We start from the raw sequence: 18400 nt of genomic DNA, 5'->3' as shown, positions 1-18400 counted from the left end.
TGTAAATGAAAATGATGTAAAAGAAGTTACAATGCAATAATAATCTTTATTTAAATAAATTTACATAATAAATCAATTTTTTAATTTGATTGTTTATTTTTATATGCTTTCTTTGAGGAATTTATTTTTAAATTCTGCTAACACATCTTCCATCGATGATTTTATCATTTCCGTCAAAAAAATAATTAGCCATGGTATGTTATACATATTTAAACTTTTTTAGGGATTGCTAAGCCCTCAGATTTACGTTTTATAGCTGATCGGACTTTGAGGTGTGTTAATCAATTGAACCTATCTCAAGCCACAACACTTTTGCACTCTTTTTCAATTATAATTTATCGCAATTTTCAACTATTCACATGTTTAACTGGCAGGATTATATCTCTTTTGAATTCTGAGCCTCCATCAGTCCGTGATTCCATCAAAATCATTAACTCCTGTGGAAGATTGCATTATTCTGACTCACAATTATTCAAAATACTAGTTAATTTTATTAAAACAAACTTAGATAATATTAAATCGAAGGACTTGGTCTCTATATTACACTCTCTTACAAAACTCAGGTACAACGACCATGAGCTATTGTCTGAGCTCTCCCTGGTTCCTCTCAGAGTCCTGAACGAAATAAACGAAATTTCCCTGGCCAACTTTAGCATCTCAGTCAGCAAAATTTACACCCATGAAAATACAACAAAATATGAGCTATTAAATAATGGCAAAAAGGTACTTTCTCAGTTGCTCCCTGAGATCAAGTCCAGAGCATCAATTAGCTCTTCAATAGATAATGTGAGACATATAGTCGCTTTGTCAAACATGAAACACCTGCTTAATAACGAGTAAATTTACATCTAGTTAAAATTTGTTTTAGGGAGGAATTAAATGAGTGTATCGGTCAACTAATGAAATTTATCAACCCAACGGTTTTATATTATGAACACTCGGTAGTCCTACTAGAGTGTTTAACGACAGCTAATTGCCTTGAGCCGGAACTAGTTGAAATCTTGCTTTCAAATCTCCTGAACAAAAGAACTGAAACAAATTCAACTCCAGAGGTAAAGAATTTAATGGAAAATTATGTTTAGCTTGACTTGAGAATTCTCAATTGCCTAAAATCAATTCCACCATCAAATAAGGCCCACCAATTTTTAATGGAACAAATTTTGGACAATTTGTCAAACAACTGTAAAATACACCCTAGGTTCACCAAACAAACATTTAGTCTAATCAACTTAATCAAAGCAGACCCAGATCCATTTCTAAAGAATCTGGAGAACTTTGTACAAAAGAAGGGGCCAAAATTTGACCAGGATACAATTTCAAAAATAAAAGAAACGATCGAGAAATCGAACAGAAACTGGAAAGAACTAGAATCAAGCATAGAAAACTCATAATATCATACACATAAAACGTATATAAAATATTAGTATTGCATTTCATCCCTAAATTTTAGATAAAGTCTCCGAAGACAACTAGTCTTAAACCCCCTGAAAATAGGACAAGTTTTCTTATTGCTGAAGAGTGTAAAGTAAGCGTAGGAGAAAAGCAGAGCGACGAAGTCTGAAGTTAGTCCACTATTATAAAATATCAGATTTTGAAGAATGAACAGGTAAGGAATATACTCTGCGGGGATAGAAAAGAAATCCATGCATTCAACGCGTTGACCTTCATTTATGCGAGACCAGAAGTAAAGTACAAAAACGTGGAAGTGAAAGGCCATATTATCGTATGTTACAGCACTTTGTGGGAGGTATTTTTTCGAAAAGTATGCCTCCAAGAAAGAGTATGCAGAAAGAGTAAGAACTCCAAAAGCCAGGAATTCAATAAACTTCTCAGGCTTGTTGATGTGAGCAAGCTCAACATTGGCCATGTAATTCAAGTTTGAAACGGAAAGCATATAATGGTTTATCCAAAGTTGGCCATATAAAAAGTAAGGAGTGAAGAGACGCCAAACTTCGCCCTTTAAAACCCGGTCCAAATCAAACTTCATCCATGAAAAGGGTAAGTTATCGTTAAAAAAATAAGAAACGAAAGCTGTTATTGTTGATAAAAGCACATAAAAGCCAGTGAGTGGCGGTATTCTTGTTATGGAACGTAGAAACCGATGATAAATAATATGGTCGTACTTCTGGAAAAATGACTTTAAGTTAAAAGGGTTTAAACGCTTCATTGCGGAATCTAAAAAATCCCCAATCTCCAAGGTGGAGGGTATTGTGGCATAGGACTTGGAACGGACTAGTCCTTTAATTACAGTTCTACCATTTGAATTCGGATTGTTTTTAATCGCTCCAACACTTGGCCTATTTTTATTAATGGGTTTAACAAGATAACATGTGGTCGTCTTACAACCGTCTAAAACTGAACAGGATGATAATGTCAATACTAAAAATACAACAAACAGCATCTTGAACAATTATTTAGAGTCCACCAAAATACGTTCGGTTAAATCTGCAGAGAGCTCGTTTCCTGCAAAGTCCTGGGCATAAATCTTATTCAAATGCCATATTCCTGGTATTGAACCCTTAGGAAGAACATGGGTATGAACAATCTTCTGGCAACCCTCAGTCTTGGACCAGCTGGGATACAAAATAAATGTTGCTCCAAATGGGTCTCTCAAAGATGCTGACAGTGATGAGATTCCGCTACCAGAATCGCACAAATTAAACGATATTTCCACCTACACATAGTTTAGGCGCTGCACAGTGATAGTATGTATAAATGAGTAGCTAGTTAAGTAGTCTATGATACCAAAGTTTCTCCGTTCGGTGAGTTAGGGTTCGAAGGCCTGCTTGTAACTCTGATATCCTTAACTGTCGGTGGAGAATTGTCTGGGTTGGGGTTCGATGAGGTATATGTGATAAAGGGGCCAGTCTTTTGGGGCCACTGAAGAAGCTGTGAATTACCAGCCGAGTCGTAAGTAACAATTTGGGTCAAAAAATAATCTCCAGTTCTGGAAGACTTGCTAATTGGGATGTTTACTGCAACTCTGAAGCAGTTAAATGAACCAGAGGAAACTTGATCAGATGTAAGTCCCTCAAAATTGTCTAAACCTCCCAGTTTATGTGTGTTAAATTTAATATTAGGATCACTGAGAGAATTTTTAATATCGGGAGAATTTAATGAACAAAATTCAAGCGGAACCTTCCTTGCTCCACTCCACACATCCTTCCTCCAAAAATTATTGGGAGTGGAATCTGAATTATCAAACCTGAAACATAATTTATTATCTTTATATTATTAATTTATTACCTTGAATAGGCTCCCATTGAGTGTTGGTTATTTGAATTTCCGTTAATGGCCGCGTAACCCGCATTCTTTTTCCTTAGTTCAGAGTCATCCACAACTAACCAGCCAACTCTAACTGCTTCTTCATCTAAAAATATTTTTTAATATTAATTATTTATAAGTTATGTTGTTTAGATAAATCCTTTGAAACACACCTCCCTTTTTTACCAGAGCAAGGGATACTGAATTAGTTAGTGCTCTAGGATCCTGGAAATCTTCTGAACCGTTGTTTATCCATACTCTAAGACCAAAATCTGCGGAACCTACAAATCTTTGTAGCCCTTTGTCATCGGTAACCACAATCTGATCAGTTGTCCACACACCCCTCTTTTTCATTTGATTAATTGTTATTTCAGTCTCCAAAACATGAGAACAACCAGTATTGGACTTTAAAACTATATCTTCAAATGTGCCAATTTCAGAAAATAACCTGAAAGTGATTTTTTTTGCACAAGTGTCAGAATCCTCCCCTTGAGCGTTTCTTTTATTCAACAACTTAAAGGTTAGTTTGACCTTCTTTGGCTCATTCACCTTTCCATTTACTACCACGTTGATTTCAGATAGCCTTCCTGGGTAAAAATAGTCAGCATTCCCCAAATTCAAAACCTTGAACTCGTGAGATGCCTTAACCAGATAGTACACACCACCCATTATGTTATCCTTTATAAACATAAACTTCTGCAAAGCTCTAGATCTAACTAATTTTGGATTGAGAACATAGTCTGCCAAAGTAGAAGCAAAATCCTCACCAGGGTTTTTTTGGTGAGAATATGCAGAAACAAACTCAGTTTGTTTTCTAGTACTCCAACCATCAGGATCTTTGGGATCCTCATACCAACCCCCAAGCTCTATCCATTTCGTTTTCAAATCCTCAGGAACAGTGTTGAAGTGAATAAAATGACCAATCTCATGTAAAATTAGTTGTGATACATCGTGATAATTGTGGAACCCAGACTCCATAAATTCAATGTATGAATCAGAATTTGGACCCCTAGGATAAGCTATGGCAGGAGCAGTTGGTTGCTCAGGATTAACCATTCCATCCTGCCTCCTTAAGAAATATCTCAGACCGTTGACCTTATGAAGACCAGAAGGGTATTCTCTCCAGCTAGTTAGAATCTCAATAAGCTCTTCAGGATGTTTAAACCAGCTTTGATAGTGAGAGCTTGGATAATGAGTGAAGGAATTTTTAGCCCGTATCATATGCTCAAGTTCAAATGGTTCCAATATCACGACATTGTGAGCATCTTTGAATAACCTTTTCATGTTTTCGGGGTTATGCAAACAAATCGCCCTAATCACAGATTTATATAGTCTCCTGGAAAAGTAAAAGCCGTTCTTTTTCTTATCAATTGCCTGCTTCACAGAATACTTAAAAGCTTCCCTAGAAATTTTTACAATTTGTTCATACTCTGTATCTTCTACTACATTCTGATTCTTATTTCGACTCCCATTCCTATCAACTACATTTTTAATAATCTCAATATCTTGAGGATATAAACTTTCATCAGTTAGAAGCCACTTTTGCTTTTTGGGATTGGGCGAGTTTTCTCGATTCAGAAAATCAAATTTAAGAAAAACACTCAAAAGCCTATTAGCATATTCAGAGCCCCAAACACCATGTAGTTCAATTCCAAACAAAAGTTTCAATTTTGCTGAAGCATCTGAAGCGTCAACGTGAGATACAACAGTTGAAGATGGAGATAAAATAGAAGCTTCGTCTTGTGGTATTCTATTAATAGACTCCACACCAAATTGAGATTCATCCTGTAATTTCCAATTGTAGGTGTAAATCGAACCATCATCCTTGGCCAGTTCAACAGCTATTGAATCCTTAAAACTATCATTGACAAACGGACAAAATTTTAGCTTGCAAGGTAAAACCACTTTCTTAACCCCGGGAAGAAAATAACCACTGCCTTCTGTTTTTATGTAAAAGGTCCCCTTTGGGAGAGAAAATTCAAATTTATTATCATCTTTGGAAACAATCTTTTCAAACAACATGTCAAACCTGCTTCCATAAGTAGTTCCGACTATCAACGTTAAAGGTTTCTCTTTTATCAACCCTTCAACATTTCCTGATATTTCTGAAGAAAAGATTGCCACAATAGTACTTACTGAATTTTAGTGATTCCTTGGAAAGTTTTACTACATCGTGATCAACACCCAATGATGTAGTTGAATGTTGCAAGTACGAGTATGAATTGTTTCCAGATTTATCAAGAATTGGCGTGGGAATGAAAAATCCACCTATTTCAGCGAATGATGGTCCTCCTGTTGATTCTGGGTTGAAAAGTTCAAGACGTGAAATCACCCCTATGTTATTTTCAAGTTCTAAAAACACTATTAGATTATTTGTGCAAACTTTTATTTGAAACATCGGGATTGAATCGAAGTGATAAGGAAAATTTGGAACTTAGCATACACAAGAAACATAATTTCCAGGTATTCGTTATTAAGGAATTAATTCTCATTTTAACTTAAGTATAGAAAGGATTTTGTTTATATATATTAATGTAAAATATGTTTGTAGATGAATATGATATTACTTTATAATCTAATATTAACACTTTATTATAACTAATATGTGTATATTAAGTTGATTGATGAGTATTCAAGTGATTTAAGCAAAGTGCCAGTGTCCGAAGTGGACCATTGATTAAAGGGGTAATAAGAATGTAGATAGTAAAGGAAACATTTGAGTATATTAAGAGTTTTGTGTAGAAATATTAGTTAAAAAGTATTATATATGATTCAAATTATAAAAATTCTAATAATCAGAATTCTAAAATATGTTAGGAATTTCTAGAGTGAAAGATAGGAATAATAATGTAAATAATTGAATGAATTATTAAAAATACTTTTAAAATTTAAATTTTATAATTATATATTGATTCTAATTTAATTATTAATGGTGATTATGTATGATGTTGGAATCAATTCATACAATAATTAATTAGTAATATTTTATAAATTCATATAAATAATTTGATTAATTTAATAGAATCTTGTTGTTTTATTAATTTAGTATTTATCAAAAATTATAATCCTGAATAATCTGTATTAAAAACATATTTAAGTAAAGGAATCCAATCGAAGATGAATAGTGAATTAAAAATTAAAGGAACCAGATTGTCTGGTAGAGTATGGAAAGGAACATCAAAACCAGTTCGATCAATTATATCAAAAAGTTTTAAAAAAATGTCAAAGGATAAGATAAGAGGGAAATGGTTAAAATCTAAACTAATAAAAGAAGAAATGGAAGAAATCAAAAAGGAAGCTAAGGAATTAATAGAGAAAGATAAAGAAGAAAAAAAGAAAAGAGCAAAAGTAATAAAAGATAAACGTAAGAAAAAAATTGAAAATGAAATTAGATCAGCAGGAAAGAATTTGATAGTCATTGGACAAAGTAAGTAATATTTATATAATTATAAAAATATTTTTTTAGAAAAATTCTCTAAAATGTCAAAAAAAGCAAGAAAAGGATTGACTAAATTAACCCCTGAAATGATCGCCATTTTAAAATCAAACAAAAGATTGTAACATTAAATCGCCAATAAATTATAATCTTTAATATATTTTAAAATTTTTTTGTTAGATAACCATCTATTTTATTAAGGATGGGGAGTTGATTATGAATTAGTATATATAATACACCCATCCCAGAGTATCATATTCAACAAATTACATATATTTATAAAATGTCAACTTTATGGCGTAAGATACACGTAAGTTAAAATTTTTTAATTTCCTTGTAGGTACCAGGAAGATTAAATGTTTATAAATTCGAGAAGGTTTATAGAGAAGGTCCAGCCACAGTCGTTAGAAATTTAAATAAATTGCCAAGTCCGGACAAAATTAGGAACTCAGTACAAAAAGTTACCTTCCTAGAGGTAATGAATAAAATAACATATTCAGTATATTTAATTTTATTATTTTTGTTCATCACTTCAATTATATATAATAATGAATTAGGTTGATACCTTTCAAGGAGTCCCAGTTGATGTAGGATTAACAGAAAATACACCAGATCCGTTTTTAGAAAGAAATTTGGAAAAACTGGAACATTAAAAATGAACAAAGACCCAAAATTACAAAAGAAGAACGTTCTGGAAAAGGTAAAAACTTCTTCTAAAAAACATAAAACTAAACAAAATAAGAATAAACCAGCGCAAAAGAAAGTTAATGAAAGCAGGAATGTCAATGTCGTGACCACTAATTCCCTATCAAACCATATTAAAAGGGTAAAAGAAAACGATGAAAAAGGCACAAAGAACCCTAATGTTGTAAAGCTGAAGTTTAAGAACTTTTCTGGTACATTAAATGATTTCAAAACGCTGTTGGATTCCAACGTCAAGAACCTAGGCGCCTACAAAAGTGTTAATTACAAGCAGAATAAAATCGTAGTCTCATTTGATGATAACCAGTCACTGGATCGCTATTTGTCATTTTATAACAAATTTATATATAATGATGAGGCGTTAAAGGTGTCAGTGCTGGATTACTTTTCAACAGTGAAGTCAGATTATAAAGTCTTGAATCTGTACGGAGTGCCCAACGAATACAGCTTAGAGTCAGTACAAAAGGGAATTAAAAGAAGAATTGAAGTCGAATTCAAAATTAAAACCGAAGATGATCACTACAAACTTACATTCAAAAATGTTCCAGATTGCGTGAAGGCTAATTCAATTCTAAACAACGCCAGAATCCCACTAGTTAAAGATAAGAAGGAGAGTTTGGTTAAAGTTAACACGGCAATGGAGCTGTTCGGTAAGGCGACAAGAAATAGTTCACGGGTTTTCGTCAGGAACATCCCATTTAAAACCACATACGAAGAGTTGGCGAGTTTTTTCAAGGAATATGATAAAGGAGCCAAGGTCCACATTCCCTCAAAATCAAAGGGCTACGCCTTCGTTAACTTCTCTTCATTGGAAAAGTCGAAGAAATTGATCAACGAATTGAACGGGAAAATGTTTAAAAAGAGGAAGATTCAACTTTCGCTATCACTACCCAAACAACTTTACTTATCCAAGTCCACACCTGAAAACACTGCGGAAACAAATACTAATACTGATACTGATGACACTAATGTAACTAATCCAGTTGATACCAGTGCAGATGAAGAGGTCATTGAAGAACCCGAACCTGAAAAGGACGAAATTAGAAACACAATATTTGTGAGGAACCTGGACTACGAGTGTACGGAAAAGGAACTTTTCGAGTATTTCTCAAAGTTTGCTGAAGTAGAATCCTGCAATATCTGCCTCAATGAAGATAAGTCCAGTAAAGGAACAGCATTCGTCAAGTTTAAAAACAGAGATCAACTCAAACAAGTATTTAAATAACTAGATAATTAAACTATAACCTAGCTAGATAGATTAGTTTGAGCCATAAAATAAATATAATTAGTTGGTTGAAAATGAAAAACTATCGAACATGAGAGATAAAGAATTAAATAATAAAAAGCCAGTACTGGGTCTGGGTTATACTCTTAGAGGAAGAAGGTTGAAGCTGGACCTAGCACTGCCAAAGGAAGAAGCAAAAATTCTTAAGGAAAAGAAAGCCGAAGAAGATAGCAATCGACTTAAAGAACAAAAAAATCTACACCTGCTAATGGTTGGAGTAATTAAAGAAGATTCACCACAATTCAGCCAACTGTCAGATGATCAGAAAGAAACAATTAAGCAGACAGTGGCCAGTAAGATGGAGAAGATTAAGCTAAAAAACACATTCGTTAACCCCAAAAGTATGAATTTAGAGATTTTAACCAATTATTTTGCTTTATTTTATTTTATTTTATTTATAATAGTGGTAAATAGTGTAATAGGAATATGTATAAAGAACCTGCCATCGAACGTAAAGAGTAACGACCTTAGAGCAGTGATATATAATCACCTAAAGACTAGTTTGAGCGAGAGTGAGTATTTGAACTTGAAGAAGCTTAAGAACAGAGGGATAGTGGAGCTAACACTCCTAAAGGGTGACTCTTACACAAAGGATGACCAGGGAGTTAAGGTGAAGAAGAAGAAGCCATTCGCATTTGTGCAGTTGGTTGACCACAATATCGCAATGAAGACTCTCGAGTTCTTCTCAAATAACAAAACTCTGTACCCTCCAAAAACACTCCAGTGCGAATTCACAATAGACACTGTAAAGCAAGCCAGAAAGCAAAAGCCCAAGAACACTCAAAAAAGTAAAAATAAAACCTACTCAAGAGGCAAGAGACAAAGAGAAAAGAGGAGATTAATGAAACTAAAAACTTAATCTATTCGTTAATAGAATATATGTATGGTAGTATACTCACAATGGTGTAGATATACAATGAATTGTATGTTAAATATAGTACATTAGTTGTTATGCGATATAGTACAGTGATTATTTGGGGAATTCATCTCCAACCTTTAACGAGGAGGACGAAACTCGAATACCCTTTTTATCTAAATTTACATTCCTATTAACAGTGAAATTCCTGGAAGCTTCACTAGAACTTGAATTGTCAGCTAACCCTAAAAATTCATGTCATTACTTTTACTACATATATAATAGTACTGTATGAAGTATATTAATTAACTAAGTATAAGGTTTGTATGTTTAAAAAGGTACCTAGTGAATCGTTTGGATTGGCGTCTTGCTGGTTGAGACTGTTGATTTCATTGGTCATTTTGAGCCTTTCCTCAAGTAAGTTTATCCTTTCGTTGCGAACAGCCATGATTTTTCCCTGCTGGTGCTGGATTGATCTGAGCATAGTCTTAGTTGCGTTTTCAGACTGAGATAAACACTCCTTGAGTTGGTTGTTCTTTTCCTTGAGAAGATCTCTCTGGCGTTTAAGCTGTTGAAGATGGTTTGAGATCTCGGCTAGTTCTCTCTCCTCAATTTTGAGCAAGTTCGTGTCTTCCTCAAGTTGTTTCAAGAACATTTGCCGGGCGTTCTGGAGGAGTGACTGCTCCTCGTTGTTCTTGTCAATGCTGCTGCTCAGTGCAACACTGGAGACGCGGATACTCTGGATTTGGTTACGAATCTCCTGAATCTGGTCGTTAACAATAGAGAGTTTGCTGTTCAAAAGAGAGCGTCTCTTTGACATGTTCTGGCTATCTCCGACAATAGTTCTGTATTCTGCCATAAGATTTTCAAGGGTCTTGGTGTCACTTTTGAGCTTAGTCTCAATCTCAATAGACTCGTTATTGGTAGCCAAAATGGAATTTTTCTCACTGTTAATTGCGTCCCTCAGTGTTTTCAGAAGATTCTCACACTGCAGGATCAGGTCATTGGTAATGTATGTTGTTGAAACTTGAGGGTGATCCAGTTCATTTGGTGCAAAAGGATCACTCCTAATGCCCTTCTCTCCCATCGTCATCACAGACTTCTTGTTAACAGTATTGGATATCTGAGGAGGCAGTGTAGGCACGTTGGCTTGAACGGTGGGAACAGTAACATCAACGGGTAAGGTGGTGTCGGGGGGAGTTTGAGCCACACTGGCATAATCTGGGAAATTGTCAGATTGCAAGAACTCAAAAAGTGGGTCAGGAAGCAACTTTGGAAGCGTTTCGAAGATATTTACTGATTCGCAGAGCTTCTGCATGACGCAGAATTCACGGAGAGTTAGTCTGCCATCTTTGTCAAAGTCTGCCAAGTTCCAAAGGTGCATCAAATCGTCGAGGCCGAGGTTTGTCGTGCTTAGATAAAAGGCCCTGGCTTCATCGCCCAGCAAATAGCCGTCCAGGCTATTAGTTAGTTGTATAAATGAGTATTTGTAACCCTCGAAATCTGAGCTTGAAATTGTGAAGGGATCTGATTCAACATGTTCTTCTGGTCTGTTTTTGTTGAACCCATTTTCATTTTTTAAATCATCATCTGTGTTGCCGAACTGATTTTCATGGTTATTAAATTGGAACTGAGTATTAAAATTTTCCATTGGGTTGATCTGTTCTGGAAATGCAAAAATAGGCAAGTGTTCAGGAACCTCATTCAGAAGAGTTGGATCATTTAAAGCCTGTGGACCATATTGTTGAACGTGTGCGATCAGCCTCATGCAAATACAGAAACCAGAAAAATCCAGCTGACCAGTCTTGTTCTTGTCCGCGATTTCCCAAATAGAGTACAGTAAATCTTCGTCCAAATCTGATTTCCTTAAAAGAAAAGATACTGTATCACCTGAAGCGTAGCCGTAGCCATCAGTGTCACACTGTACGAAGAGGCTAGAGTAAAAATCGTTTTCTTCATGCGATAAATTGATACGGGTGCTCATCTTACTTATAATACAATTCTTGAATTCTTAAATTTGAATTATTTAGTGAAAAAACTTACAATGGTTTTAAAACATAAAAATCTTTCTAGTTACAAATGATGGTCTTGATTAATCTGAAATATTTTCCTTATGGTGAGGTATATGCTAATAAATTAAATTTTAAGTTGTAAGTTCAGTTAATAATGAGTTAAGTACTTTGACTGGAAAGAGTTGTAAGAAAGAATCCTTGACCAAGGATTAGTGATTCATTTGTTGCGATATTTTTAAAACAGCAGAGAAATATTAAAAAATGATCTGTGAAAAACTAATTGAAATTTTAAAAAATTTAAACTACACTCAAATATGCAACAATAATTTGAGATAGATAATATTTTACAGAGTTGAGAAAAACCGAGTTTTAAAAACAAAACATGAGATTAAAATAACAAATGAACACTAAAATTGTGCATTTATAATTATTTAAAAAATATTACAATTTGTTAGAAGGAATTATATGTAAACCTCTCGAATACTAAGATAATTTTCTACAATGGGGGATTGAGTACTTGATAATGAACATACATTATATTAAATTTTTTGTAAAAAATTATATAATTTACTTTGTAGTTTTTTTCGTTTTATTAACTTTTGTATTTATACTCAAATGTTTAAATTAATAATGTAAAATTATCATGGTTTTAAAAAATCACATGAAACACACTTGAAGCTTTAAATATATAGAATCATTGTTGATATAAAATTTTAAGTCACCTTTTGACATTTTTAAAGTAGTTTAACCCTCATGTTTTATTTTTATCCAAATTTTTAATTTTCACATAAAATAGAGAACATTAAAATTAATTAAAATTAAATTTTTAAAAAATATTAGCCATAGCTTTAATATAAAAAATTATCTACCGATTTAAAATACAAATTTGGAGGATTCCTTCCAAGGTTTAGAGAATTAAACACAACTGTAACCTCAACAAATAAAATAGAGGAAATGAATTTCGCAACGAAATTTTTAGATTTTTTAAGTATTAAAAAGTCAAAAAATGACAATGATACGTGTTATATTAAAAAGAAGTATGTTTATATATATATTTCAAATTTTATTTATTGACTTGATATTTATATTTAATAAATTTCTCATATTTTTAAAGTTTACTGATTTTGATTTAGAGGATTCTATACATACTGCTGCGGAATTGTGGGATACCTGGGAAATGAAGATACAAACGAAATACTGCTGCACGGAATAAACGCAATGAAGAGCAGAGGCTATGATTCTTGCGGAGTCTGTACACTCCACAAGGGAAAGTTAAAGGTCACAAAGTGTTGCTCAGTGGAAACACCCGCAGACTCGTTTAATATTTTGAAGGATAAGGTCCTTTCGTCACACCCACCGTCGACAGTGGGAATCGGACATACCAGATGGGCAACAGTGGGAAAACTCTCGAACAAAAACTCACACCCACATATCGACCTGGCCAAAAACATAGCACTGGTACATAACGGAACAATAAGTAATATAGAAGACCTGTATCACGACTACTATGCCGAATTAATAAGCCAAAAAAATAAATTTTCTTTTGGAGGTTCAAAATATCACTCAATAAATAAGAATATTGGTAATAGTGCAAATAGTACTCCAACGACAAAAGAAAGTTCTGATGAGACTCAACAAAATGCTTTCCAATTGCCAGATAGCGATTCGGAATCAGTGGCTATTTTTGTTGGACTGGAGTACGAAAATACAGGAGACCTTTTATTGGCCTTTAAAAACACAATCAAGAAATTAAAAGGAACGTGGGCACTGTGTATGATGTCACAGCACTACCCAAACTCTCTGTTTGTGGCAGCACATGAAGCACCATTGCTTGTGGCGAGGTCGGAAAGAGGAGTATACGTAGGATCAGAACCAAACGTGTTCATGAAGTATGTTAAGGATTGCATAGTGTTGAACGACGGAGATATCCTGGAACTCTCGCTGGAAAACGTAGAAAGTTACTATTCCCAGTATAACTTGCTGAAGCTGGAGTCTGAAGTGGTTGAGGAAACCTGCGAACCATACCCAAATTGGTACACTAAAGAAATTTTAGAGCAGATTTACATTGGCAGAATTATAATAAGCCTATTGAGCGAACAGTCAAATTTTCTGTACCAATTTTCTTTTGATGATATGGCACCAATTGGTAATCAGCAAAATCAGAACCAAGTTATGAATGAAGAAGCAAATGAATTGCTGAGCCTAAGAGATAAATATTTGGGTAATGACAACCTTTGTGTGATAGAAGGAGACCCCAATCATGATAATAGTCTTTTGTCGAAAGTGGATATCTCCACATTTGGATTTGACTTCCCAAACCTGCCACAAGATATTTTAATAAGGTTAAAGAAGACGAAAAAACTGTTGTTCGTAGCCTGCGGTTCAAGCCTCCATGCAGCAACCTACGTGGCCAAAATACTCCAAAAAATACATCATTTCGACTTGGTAGAAGTAGATGATGCATCAGATTTGACACTCTACAGGTATTCTATAGATAATTATACTTAAAATAACACTAATAATGTTATAGGTATCACGATAAGGATGTGACAGTAGTGCATATATCAAATAGCGGAGAAACGTTGGACTGCATACTAGCATTGAACTTCATCAAGAGAATAAACCCAGACTGCCTAAGCATTTCAATCATTAACACAGTTCACACCTCCCTAGAAAGGTCTTCTGACGCGACCATTCACCTGAGAATAGGAAGAGAAAAGTCAGTACCCTCCACAAAAGCCTTTACAGCACAAGTAACAGTGCTCCTGATATTCTCTTTGTATATTATTAGCAACAATGAGATCATCCTCGATCCCCTAGACGATAGTACCGACTACTGTAGTAGCGTGGACAAGGATGAGCCCAGTGAGTACCTGGAACTCACAAACAAGGATTTTTCGGAGCAACTGACTACAGATGAAGACGAAGATGAGACATATAACGAACACTATGGCTCCTGCCATAATTACACCATTGCCTCACTCTACAAATCACTTTCAATCTTCCCGTCAGCAATTGCGAAATTACTCAAGGTATTTTTTACTCAATTAATTAAATTAATATTCAATTATTATATTTATGTGTAAAATCCATTTTAGAACGATGAACAATACGATAGTTTGGCACAATGGCTCTTGAAGGAAAAGATTGTGTATATACTTGGCAGAGGATGTGGACATGTAGTAGCATTGGAAGCGTCACTAAAAATGAAGGAAGTGGCATATATACAAGCCGAAGGAGTTCTCTCGGGAGCAATGAAACACGGAATCTATGCAATGATTAAGGAAGAGGAAAACACAACCACAATCAGCATAATCACCTCAGAAGATAAGGAAATGACAATCAACTCCACACTCCAAATCAAGGCCAGAGGAGGTTATATAATTGTCATAACTGACCTGGAAGACGAAGTCGATTTCGCAGATGTTCTAATAAGAATACCCAGTATTGGAGCACTCACGCCGGCTCTGGCAATTATCCCAATACAAATCATCACATCGAAAATCGCCATACTTTCAAACCGGAACCCTGATATCCCAAGAGGCCTAGCAAAAACTGTTACGACACTTTAATTATCTCACACTATAAACATGTATATGCGTATATGTACATGTATATCTAAAATTAGTTACGCGTGTAACTAAGTGGTTAGAAAATTAAGGATTGAGTTTGTAGAAGTTGGAGCATTTTTCGAGTTCGGAAATAATCCTGCGCTCCTCTAAACCGAAAGAGTCAGTCAAACCCCAGTGAGAACACTGAACAGTCTCCTCAATCCTGCTCAACCTAAGACAACGAGTAGTCGTGATCAGACCATTTAGGTAAAGAAGTGACAAAATTATAGATTTTAAATTACAAAGTACTTTCAATGTAGAAATTAGTCTAAATGTGTTCAAGCTGTCAATATAAGATTCGAAAACAGAAACTGTATCTGGGTGTTGACGTGGAATTTTAGAAACAGAAGAACTAGTAACGAGTGAAGGTACATTTAAAAGTTTTGAAAAGGATCTTAAAACCCCAGGAAAGAAAAAACTTTGAACCATTTCAAGGTCAAATTTTCTGAGATTTTCAAGACTAGAGTCTGAAAGAGAATCGATATCAGAAATACAACTGAGTTCGTCTGGACAAAAATCAACTTTCTCGAAGAAAAGAACCGAATCACTGTTTATTGACTCTTTTAATGTTTTTAAATGATTTATCTTGTCATCCAGAGATAAATCAATGGATTTTGAAAGTAGCATGGTGTATGGAAGGTCGTTAAAATTAGTTAATTTGTTCAAATTGGTCTTGAACTCTTCAATAATCAAATTTGCGACCTCTAAATTACTGGTGTATAAAGTATTTCCTAGCGGTGTTAGTAGAATCCTGTTGTCGAGGAGAATATTATAAAATCCAGAATTATTGATGATTGTAGGAGTTTTAGTAAGAAAAGGAAACTTTGGATTATTGGTTAATTTTATGGTTTTATAACTGTTTAAAGTTGAAAAGAACCTTGAAGAGGTATTTTTAATAATTTTTAATACATTCAAGTACATTATGATACATGATTAATTACATGACATTAAATATTAAACTACATTTAAAAATATAAAAACATGTTTATATATATATTAATATACAATGAATAATAAAAACAGATAATAAACGGTATAGAATCACATTTTAAGGATTCTACACCATAAACAAGTTATTATTTTATTATATTTTTAATAATTCTACAAGTTATTTCAACATTTTCCCTTTATTAATTAATTCTATTCACAATTTATACAAAATTCCAGTATTTTTTCAGAGACAACCAAAGTACATCTTCGTTCTCGTGTAATGACAAACACTTCTTGATTGGGGAAAATAGTGTTTATATATTTTATAAAATAGTTAATTTATTCCTCTGAAAAATAAATGGCGGTTAATATCTTAAATAGCAGGGCAGATAGCCTTCAGTCAGTTGCAGCACTGGCAACGAACATACACGCAGCAAAAAGCCTGTTCGATATTCTTAAAACCAATTTGGGACCCAAAGGGACATGTAAAATGTTGGTAAATGGAGCAGGACATATAAAAATCACCAAGGATGGTAGCGTATTATTGAGCGAAATGATGATCCAACACCCGACGGCAATGATTCTCTGCAGAGCAGCCTCAGCAATGGACGAAGTTACAGGAGATGGAACAACGAGCAATGTTTTATTTTCAACAAGCTTGATGAAAAACGCAGAAGAATATATTTTGTACCAGAACGTACACCCGAAATATTTATGTGATGGATTTGACCTCAGCCTTAAGAAGCTGGCAGATATCCTACCCACACTCGCAGTAACGATCTATGATAGGACAGGAACTAGCGATGATAGAACCTTGGAGTCAGGAAGAATAGATTGGGAGTTGATGAGTAACATAGTGAAAACATCAATAGCGACAAAACTACCATATAAGCTGGCTATACACATTGCAGAACAAGTACTCGAGTCTGTGAAAATAATATACGAACCAGGAAAACAACTTGATCTTTTCATGGTGGAAGTGTTACACATGAAACATCGTTTTGCATCAGAAACGAAACTAATTAGAGGAATGGTGATGGACCATGGAACACGTCATCCTGATATGCCCAAAAAAGTCACAAAAGCCTTTATCTTAACACTAAACTGCAGTTTGGAGTATGAAAAATCTGAGGTAAACTCCGGGTTCTTCTACGACACAGCTGAGAAGCGAGAAGCGCTCGTTAAGTCTGAACGTGAGTTCACAGATGAAAAGGTTAGGAAAATAATCGAGTTGAAACAAAAGGTCTGCTCAGAAAACGATCACACCTTCTGCGTTTTCAACCAAAAGGGAATCGACCCAATGGCCCTGGACATGATGGCAAAGGAGGGAATAATGGCACTACGTAGAGTCAAAAGACGTAATATGGAACGTCTTACACTTTGCTGTGGAGGAAATCCTTGTAATTCAGTAGAAGACCTTAAACCGGAAGATTTGGGATATGCAGATCTTGTGTACGAGGTGGTCGTTGGAGAAGAAAAATATACCTTTGTTGAAGGAGTAAAAGATCCCAAAAGTTGTACACTCCTAATCAAAGGAAGCAGTGATTATAGTATAAGCCAAATTAAAGACTCAATTAGAGATGGACTTAGAGCAGTTAAAAACGCAATCGAAGATAAGAAAGTACTTCCAGGAGCTGGAGCTCCAGAATTAGTTCTGTACAATCATCTTATGGTATTTTCGTCTAAACATTTATATTAATTATTTACCAAATTATAATATATATAGTCACATGAGATGATAACATTAAAAATGTATAGGAATATTCTAAGGAGGTTAGAGGAAAGGCGAAGTATGGAGTGATGGTTTTTGCAGAAAGTTTACTTGTATTACCAAAAGTGCTGGCAGATAACGCCGGATTAGACGGAAAGGAAGTGGTGTTGGAAGTTTTGGATCAAATAAGGGAATCAGGAAGAACACTAGGACTCGATCTAGAGACTGGAAAGTACTTGGTTCCTTCAGTAGATGGAGTCTGGGATAATTATAGCGTTAAGCTCCAAACTTTTACCATCGCAACCACTGTAGCAGAACAACTACTACTGGTCGATGAAGTTATTAAGGCTGGAAGGTCCATGCATAATGCCCCTTCATGATGCTAAAGTTATGAATCATAATTAATGTAGTACATATTACATATATGTATTAATAAATCCAAATTATTGATGCGGCCATTTCCTTTAAAAAACAAAAAAAATATATAAAGATAAATTAAGATAATTTTATTAAATAAAATTAAAAAATAAATGTGTTAAATAAAATAACAAATGTGTAAGAAGGGAACATCTTGGGCATTAGTTCGTGGTAAT

At 34.4% G+C, this 18400-nt stretch overlaps 8 protein-coding genes across 8 annotated transcripts, besides 7 other annotated features; 5 read left to right on the top strand and 3 right to left on the bottom strand.

Moving 5' to 3' along the window:
- Positions 1-103: 103 nt before the first annotated feature.
- Positions 104-1391, top strand: TA15905 (uncharacterized protein; the record flags this gene model as incomplete). The annotated part of the gene is made up of 4 exons (XM_946693.1): positions 104-194; positions 257-836; positions 869-1052; positions 1083-1391. 4 exons carry the CDS (start codon positions 104-106, stop codon positions 1389-1391), a joined length of 1164 nt encoding a protein of 387 aa, XP_951786.1.
- A 29-nt stretch (positions 1392-1420) lies between these two features.
- On the bottom strand, positions 1421-5756 carry TA15910 (uncharacterized protein; the record flags this gene model as incomplete). The annotated part of the gene is made up of 7 exons (XM_946692.1): positions 1421-2379; positions 2434-2674; positions 2746-3205; positions 3247-3370; positions 3438-5360; positions 5401-5598; positions 5648-5756. 7 exons carry the CDS (start codon positions 5754-5756, stop codon positions 1421-1423), a joined length of 4014 nt encoding a protein of 1337 aa, XP_951785.1.
- Positions 1520-1588: a sequence feature (4 probable transmembrane helices predicted for TA15910 by TMHMM2.0 at aa 1120-1142, 1162-1184, 1204-1226 and 1283-1305).
- Positions 1757-1825: a sequence feature (4 probable transmembrane helices predicted for TA15910 by TMHMM2.0 at aa 1120-1142, 1162-1184, 1204-1226 and 1283-1305).
- Positions 1883-1951: a sequence feature (4 probable transmembrane helices predicted for TA15910 by TMHMM2.0 at aa 1120-1142, 1162-1184, 1204-1226 and 1283-1305).
- Positions 2009-2077: a sequence feature (4 probable transmembrane helices predicted for TA15910 by TMHMM2.0 at aa 1120-1142, 1162-1184, 1204-1226 and 1283-1305).
- Positions 5679-5756: a sequence feature (Signal peptide predicted for TA15910 by SignalP 2.0 HMM (Signal peptide probability 0.644, signal anchor probability 0.000) with cleavage site probability 0.290 between residues 26 and 27).
- A 625-nt stretch (positions 5757-6381) lies between these two features.
- On the top strand, positions 6382-6825 carry TA15915 (uncharacterized protein; the record flags this gene model as incomplete). The annotated part of the gene is made up of 2 exons (XM_946691.1): positions 6382-6691; positions 6731-6825. 2 exons carry the CDS (start codon positions 6382-6384, stop codon positions 6823-6825), a joined length of 405 nt encoding a protein of 134 aa, XP_951784.1.
- A 158-nt stretch (positions 6826-6983) lies between these two features.
- TA15920 (RNA binding protein (nil per os homologue), putative) lies at positions 6984-9546 on the top strand (the record flags this gene model as incomplete). Its single annotated transcript, XM_946690.1, has 6 exons — positions 6984-7010; positions 7041-7222; positions 7258-7287; positions 7325-8615; positions 8692-9028; positions 9092-9546. 6 exons carry the CDS (start codon positions 6984-6986, stop codon positions 9544-9546), a joined length of 2322 nt encoding a protein of 773 aa, XP_951783.1.
- Positions 7167-7222: a sequence feature (1 probable transmembrane helix predicted for TA15920 by TMHMM2.0 at aa 52-74).
- Positions 7258-7270: a sequence feature (1 probable transmembrane helix predicted for TA15920 by TMHMM2.0 at aa 52-74).
- A 111-nt stretch (positions 9547-9657) lies between the features above and the next one.
- TA15925 (uncharacterized protein) lies at positions 9658-11527 on the bottom strand (the record flags this gene model as incomplete). Its single annotated transcript, XM_946689.1, has 2 exons — positions 9658-9788; positions 9886-11527. The coding sequence occupies 2 exons, from the start codon at positions 11525-11527 to the stop codon at positions 9658-9660; spliced, it is 1773 nt and encodes a 590-aa protein (XP_951782.1).
- Positions 11528-12509: 982 nt separating this feature from the next.
- TA15930 (glucosamine--fructose-6-phosphate aminotransferase, putative) lies at positions 12510-15127 on the top strand (the record flags this gene model as incomplete). Its single annotated transcript, XM_946688.1, has 4 exons — positions 12510-12592; positions 12689-14038; positions 14086-14587; positions 14654-15127. 4 exons carry the CDS (start codon positions 12510-12512, stop codon positions 15125-15127), a joined length of 2409 nt encoding a protein of 802 aa, XP_951781.1.
- An 84-nt stretch (positions 15128-15211) lies between these two features.
- Positions 15212-16087, bottom strand: TA15935 (uncharacterized protein; the record flags this gene model as incomplete). Its single annotated transcript, XM_946687.1, has 1 exon — positions 15212-16087. The coding sequence occupies one exon, from the start codon at positions 16085-16087 to the stop codon at positions 15212-15214; it is 876 nt and encodes a 291-aa protein (XP_951780.1).
- Positions 16088-16454: 367 nt separating this feature from the next.
- TA15940 (chaperone, putative) lies at positions 16455-18187 on the top strand (the record flags this gene model as incomplete). Its single annotated transcript, XM_946686.1, has 2 exons — positions 16455-17768; positions 17855-18187. The coding sequence occupies 2 exons, from the start codon at positions 16455-16457 to the stop codon at positions 18185-18187; spliced, it is 1647 nt and encodes a 548-aa protein (XP_951779.1).
- Between the last annotated feature and the right edge of the window lie 213 nt (positions 18188-18400).

Source organism: Theileria annulata, chromosome 2, assembly GCF_000003225.4.
Source record: "Theileria annulata chromosome 2, complete sequence, *** SEQUENCING IN PROGRESS ***".
Classification (NCBI taxonomy): Eukaryota; Apicomplexa; class Aconoidasida; order Piroplasmida; family Theileriidae; genus Theileria; species Theileria annulata.
The sequence above is the reverse complement of the archived record's forward strand: the minus strand, read 5'-3'. Positions and strand labels throughout refer to the sequence as shown.